The 6866-nt window shown below is 34.3% G+C and overlaps 1 protein-coding gene across 1 annotated transcript; it reads left to right on the forward strand.

Moving 5' to 3' along the window:
- The first annotated feature begins 3424 nt into the window (after positions 1-3424).
- On the forward strand, positions 3425-6635 carry UMAMIT21 (nodulin MtN21 /EamA-like transporter family protein). The gene is made up of 7 exons (XM_089620456.1): positions 3425-3691; positions 3842-3904; positions 4273-4389; positions 4997-5243; positions 5340-5498; positions 5597-5748; positions 6378-6635. The coding sequence occupies exons 1-7, from the start codon at positions 3513-3515 to the stop codon at positions 6532-6534; spliced, it is 1074 nt and encodes a 357-aa protein (XP_089476582.1). The 5' UTR covers positions 3425-3512; the 3' UTR covers positions 6535-6635.
- Positions 6636-6866: the final 231 nt, after the last annotated feature.

Below are 6866 nucleotides of genomic sequence, written 5' to 3' on the forward strand. Positions count from 1 at the left end.
AACGTTCTTGAGCTAGAAGAACGACTCTCGTGATCTACGAGTTTCTCACAACCGGCTCAGACGCGGTCACTTGGTCCGGTCTCGGGTCAGACCGTCCGATGTCTTGCATCGTTGTCTGATTTACGGCGACAATATTTTGGCGCTAGAAAGAGGAGACTTCCCAACTCAAATAGTCCGAAATCTCTTCCAATCTTCTTCTTTTTTCTAAAAAAAATTAAATTTTCTCAAACTTCGGGAAAGATGAGCACTCAATAACCTGCACGTTCTGAGGGAGGTAGAAACCCCAATAACGTAGTGGGAAGTTAAAGATATTATTGTGTTTACAAACGCATGGTGATGAAGAGTCGCTCCCCGAAAAGAGCTCAACTTGTTCACCATCTCCAACTCGAAACATGTGGAACGACTAGCCGAGATGGAGGAGAATATTCGCAAGCTGGCCGAAGCTAATGCTAGGCTTCGTAGTCTACTGGCTGCGAAACAACCTATGGAAATGGAGGGAATTCCCAACAAGGGCCCTGAAAACCTCAACAATGAGGACCAAGAGGATAATCCCTACTATCAGGGTTTTGAGAGCCATGTTCGGTGATAAAGTAATGTAGTTACACTGAGTTGGCCATTGGCCGTTTTGGTTCAGGCAACTCTATTTTCCTTGATGTTGTTTCTAGCATTACTCAGAACACTTTTGTTACTAAACGGCCAGGTTTTGACGTGGCCTTCCTGACAGCTTTTGTGTCTCTCCTCGACCTGCTTTGTGCCATATGTCCTGGTGTCCGATTATAGGACATTCTCTTTTGTTGTGTCTTATAAAAAGAGAATGTTTTTACCCTAGGTTGGGTATCACACTTTACAGCCGAAAACCAATATTTGAGGTGTGTGTCTTTTTGGTTTCTAGGGTTTTGACTCTCGTCCAGCGAAGTCTTACCTAGTGTATTTTACATTTGTTACTGATGTATTTGTTATGGTAATGAAGTGAAACATTGGGAGAGTGTATGAGTGAAAAGTGAGGGGAGTTCAAACCTATGGGGAGCTTAGGTTAACAACACCATAGAAATAACTTGGAGTTAGGAGTAGTGGAAGGTGATTATCCATTGTATTCCGACGTGCACTCAATATATTGTCTAGTGAAGTTGTTCTTTTCACCGGGATTGATATCCCCCCAGAGTAGGCATTTGAAGCCGAACTTGGTTACCATCTCTTGGTGTTCTTTACTTGCTTTCATTACCCGTTGTTTGTTGTTCTTAACATCATCTAACAAGCAGGCTACACAGTAGATCTAGACTTTCAAGTGGTATCAGAGCGGGCACCCTAAGTTTCTGGGTGAGGTTCTCTTGATCTTACTGTTGTTGCTGAATATGGACACGTTCAGGGAATGAGGCTCTATTTCTCGAGCTCCGCTGCTCGATGGCCAGAACTACGCGTATTGGAAAGCCAAGATGAGAGCTTTTATACGGTCCATCGACCACAAGACCTGGAAGTCCATTATTACGGGTGGGAAGCTCCCAAGAAAACTCTCCAGGATGGCATTACCCTTGTAATGAAAGCCGAGATTGAGTGGAGTCCTACAGAAGACGCGGTCGCTCTATCCAATTCCAAGGCTCTCAATGCTATCTATAATGGTGTAGACATGAATTTTTTCAGGTTGATCGATACCTGCTCTCTTATAATATGACACATACATTAATTTGGACTATTTTCTTAATTATTATATAGTACTTAAACTATAGTATTATGACTAAATGAATCATATGCCTAACTTTTCCAATTTATCTACAAAATAATTATAGGAATATGACACATATATACCTTGTGTTTTAGTGAAATATCGAGTTTAACATTTGGTTTTCAAAAATGTCGAGTTCGTACCATCTGTTTAACTAAAATGACGAAATTATATAATGAAATAGACAACAGTGTCACGAATCTTCTTTTTATTGAATTTTTATTGACTTTTCATTGACATTGACTATAATATTTATATATAAACACCAATTATCTTTATTCATTCGAGCCATATAAGTAGTTTATTTAAAAAAATAAACAACAGACTCTTAATCGTGAAGAACACAAAAAGAGGTAAAATGGTAAAAATCGACAGTTGATAGTCATCAAAATAACATATTTGAACAAAGAATCCAAGATTCAGAGTTGCAATTCGAGCATGGAATGAAGTCATCTATTGGGAATTTAGAAGTTAGAGTAGTGGTTATGATTTGATTCGGTGTTTCTTATATAAGAATTAATACCAATGAAAGAGAGATTTGTAACATTGTTATCCATTTATGGGTATAATGTCGTTATTTTAGTTAAACAAATGGTATGAACAAGACAATTTTGAAAATCAAATGTTAAACTTGACATTTCACTAAAATAAATGGTATATATGTGTTATTTTCCCAATAATTATCTGTATAAAGATCTCAATATTTTTATAAAGAGTAAGACTTGCAAAAGAGTAAAGTTTACCATTTTTTTGTTTCAATTGCTCTTTTTAAGCACATTTTTGAACCACCGTTCAAATGACAAATTATGTAGGGGAAATTACAAAAATAACAAATTTAAAGTGTAACGTTTAAAATTGTTTCTATTTCAAATTCTTTTAAAAATAACTGTTTTTTAAACGGTAAATAATTATTTTTCTTCTAGATTAAATTATAAACAGTAAATAAAGTAAAATAGGTTTAAAAAAAATAAATAAGTTTTTTATTTTATAAAAAATGTAAATATAAAGAAAAACGGCTATTTGTAACTTAAAATGAGTTATTTTTGTAATAAAAACTTTAAATAGATTATTCTTGCGATAAAATACAAAAACGACTATCGAAAACAATTTCCACAACTATTTATAATGAAGCAATTCATATATGATAACAATCCGTTTGCATGGTGTGCCAAAAAGAATAATTCTTGAAAGGAACAAATTAAAGGCTATTGACAGCAAGTATCGTCAAGTATGAAATTAAGGAACACATAAACATCTTAGAACACAATATTTTCCACTTCACCATATCTTCAATTGATTTGATACGTGATCCTTAAGTTAAACAAAGCAAAACTAATCCAATCCATTAAATTATATATTGAGTGAAACTTAACTCTTTACATATCATACAGCAATATATATGGACGGTCGATATATATCATTGGTGAAAACCGTACCTAACCATCGATGTCTTCAAAACTCAAAAGCGACCTTGGTTTAGACAAACATTATACCATGTGGGTAATAACAACTTTTTGGTGGTCCCGTTATATTTAAATAAAGTATTAATTTGCTATAACTCGACCACACACGTCGTCTAATATGATTTTGAAATGACGATATTTTTTTTAAATAAAAAAATTTGTTCTTTTTTTTCCTCACTCATTGACTGGCCAACGGTGGGCTTATATATAACGATCCCACATATAGACCTAGTGTGTGTACTTGTGCATGAATAAACTAGGTATAAAGCTCTTCCTAAGCCACAGAAAGATATAGACTAGAAGATAGGTCTCTTAAACACAGGATAATAATGGAGGGAGATATGAAGAGAATATATATGGTGATTATAGTGATACAAGCAATATACACAGGGATGTACTTGGTGTCCAAGGCAGCTTTAGACCACGGTATGAACAGCTTCGTCTTCATTTTCTACAGGCAAGCCGCGGCGACCCTTTTTTTAGCCCCTATCTCCATGTTTCTTGAATGGTAAGTTTAGTGTACACTAACTATATAAACTCAGAAAATCTTGTCCATGTATTTTAATTTTATTACTTATTAATCGTGACCTGAATATCAGAGTACTACAAGCTATCTATGAAACCCTTGATATTTTTATTTTTTTTCGGGGATTCGCAGGAAAAATGCACCGCCGCTAACTTTTGTTAGCTTCTGCAAGATTTTTCTACTTTCGTTCTTCGGGTAAGACATGAGTATACAAATAGTATGTGTGTACATGTACAGAAGTTTGTTAGTCTCAGTTATTTTTTGTTGGTAATATACCGAAATCGATATATGTCAAAACAAAGCGGTGAATGAAACAAAGTGGTCTAAAATAAAGCGCCAGGGACCATATATGTCCCAGACAGTATATTATTTACATCTCCAAAAGGAAAAGATTGAACAGCATTTCAGAAACAAATACACACAAAAAAAAAAAAAAAAAAAAAAAAACGATACATAATCAGAAAATGGTGTCCTTTTATCTTATAATTTGCATGTAATATTTTGAGAAATTTGACAAATTAATTCAAAACCCTAACAAACTGTGAGTTTGGTTAACATTTAAGGATGAGTCTAAGCCTGAATATATACGGCGTTGCACTTACTTATACCTCTGCTACTTTGGCTGCCGCGACAACAAACTGTCTTCCGGTCATTACTTTCCTCTTGGCCGTACTGCTCGGGTAAGTAATTCCCTCAGTGTTATTGCAGCTCTATGTTACACCCTTTTTATATACATTTAGATCATATTCGATAAAAATACATTTTGATGTGTTTTTTGTTAGCTATAATTAGACGACAAACGTAGTCCTATACATTCAGCTATTAACTTAATAAGAGCTAATGTTGCAACAAAATAACGTACGTCATGGTAGTTTTGGGTATTAGCACAATTAGTTGTCTATTTAGTGAATTGTCGTGTGACTAGAGGTTAAATGAGCGCCTTTTTGTTTGCTTATTACAAGCTGGGAAACAAAAGGGAAATAGATGCTTTTGGGTCAAAAATCCAAAATAAAAAATATGGACGTCTCAAATCGATGGGCAATGATTTTTTTTTTTTTTTTTTGGCTAGGAAATGAGCAGATATAATCATCCGTATAGTTAAATAGTTACGTTCTCATGAAATTCCACCGCACAAAATTAAGGCTTTCCCGCTCCCTTTATTTTATTTTCTCTTTTTCAATTTTCTTCGCACGTGATTTATAGTTTGAATGCCACGTGTACGTTTGTGATCGTTGTAATAATACATCACTATTTTATATATGATTGTGGGTGAATATATATGTATAGGGTGGAAGTGTTAAAAGTGAGGACAAAAGCAGGAGTTGCAAAGCTAACGGGCATGGCGATATGCTTAGTTGGGGCTGTTTGCTTGGCGTTCTATAAAGGCCCACATTTCAGTCTCACTATTTGGCATCATTCTCATCATCAACTCGAACACAGCAACAACAATCTTCCCTCTGCAAAAACTTGGATCAAAGGTTGCTTTCTCATGCTTCTTTCCAACTCTTTTTGGAGCTTGTGGCTTGTTTTTCAGGTACACACATTGAATAGTAATGCCTCAATTTGTTATTGCATTGTGCTTTTGAAGACAATTGAACACCTTTAATTATATTGGAATGAATTAATTTAGGGACAAGTCTTGAAAAGTTACCCTTCGAAGCTTCTCTTCACAAGCCTGCAGTGCTTTCTGAGCTCGGTTCAGTCGTTTGGAATTGCTATCGCTTTCGAAAGACGGCCTTCCGAGTGGAAGATTGGGTTTGATGTCAGATTACTCGCCGTCGCCTATAGTGTAATTATCCTTGCTACTCTAGTATATTGATTTTCTTTCTCAATTTATAATTAATACCTTTCCAATTGAAACATAAGAAACGTTTTAATTGGAGGCAGGCAATTGTGGTGAGTGGTGTGACATACTACTTGCAAGCATGGGTGATTGAGAAAAAAGGACCTGTGTTCCTGGCCACGTGGACGCCTTTGGCTTTAATTCTTACAATGTTTACTTCAACACTTTTCTTGGGCGAGATCATCACATTAGGAAGGTGTGGCTAATTTTATTTTCATGTCTCGTTTATAAGAATATACTAATTTCTAGGTATGGTACTTTTATTTTTGTTCTATTTTTAATCTTAATAATATTAATTTTTAAATATTACTTTTCTGAGAGTTTCTAATTTATTGAGGTGTGTTTACTATATTTCAGTTTTAAAAGATTTGTATTGTTGATAATAATCTATTATAATTATTATTCGAGTGAAAATTTATTCCATAATAAACTAGTTTTATGGGAAAGATGGGGCTAAATTTATTGATTTAATATTTTAGTAATTTCAGAAATGTTTTAAATATTTTTTTTTAATGAAATTCAACCTCCAAAAAACTTGAAATATATTTCAAACCTTATAAAACTTGTTTATAGTTTTAGGAATATCTAAAAAATAGAATATTTACTCTATCCAAAATTACCTTAATTTTTATTTTGTGTTTCTAAAGTTCGACTATGACGTAATTGGTTTTTCTATAACATTAACAAGTTGTTTAAGGGGAAATTTTATTTCAAGTTTCTTATTAGACAATAAATTTTAATGAAACTTTATTTAATTTCTATGTAATAAGCATGTATGTATTTAACGCAAAGTGACTACATTTTTTATGTTTATATATTTTTCAGTATATTAGGCGGAGCCTTGCTGATCCTAGGCCTTTACAGCGTATTGTGGGGAAAACGCAAAGAATGCAAGGAAATTGCTGATCATCAGAATTGCTTGCCAGCTGAGAAAGCAGTTTCAGAATTGGAAGAAATTACAGTAACGAAAAGCGCGACATAGGATATGTATGAAACTACACTTTGCATAAAGTTAAACAGGTCAATATGGAAGATTATAAGAAGCAAATTAAATTGTACTAAACACTACTCTCTATATCATTGATGATGATGTTAGCAATATTGTATTAATATTGACGGAAAACTAAGACACTTTGCATGGAAGAAAAATTACACGTAAACCAAATACAAATAAACCGGCTAAACCTTAGAACTGGAAAAACCAAATCATAAAAATTAGTCGAGGCCCGTTGGACGGTCTCCTTGAAGCTTTTTATCGCCCTCCCACGAATGCTGGACTAAATGAGCGAAAGCCTCCCAGGATACAACGACTTC

This window comes from Urtica dioica, chromosome 7 (genome assembly GCF_054948205.1).
Source record: "Urtica dioica subsp. dioica isolate 48M chromosome 7, U.dioica_male_clone48M_v1_H2, whole genome shotgun sequence".
Lineage (NCBI taxonomy): Eukaryota > Viridiplantae > Streptophyta > Magnoliopsida > Rosales > Urticaceae > Urtica > Urtica dioica.

Coding starts and splice junctions, on each gene's coding strand:
- UMAMIT21 (XM_089620456.1), top strand. CDS start 3,513: ATGGAGGGAGATATGAAGAGAATATATATGGTGATTATAGTGATACAA. Junction 3,692..3,841: donor ATCTCCATGTTTCTTGAATG/GTAAGTTTAGTG, acceptor GGGGATTCGCAG/GAAAAATGCACCGCCGCTAA. Junction 4,390..4,996: donor CTCTTGGCCGTACTGCTCGG/GTAAGTAATTCC, acceptor ATATATGTATAG/GGTGGAAGTGTTAAAAGTGA.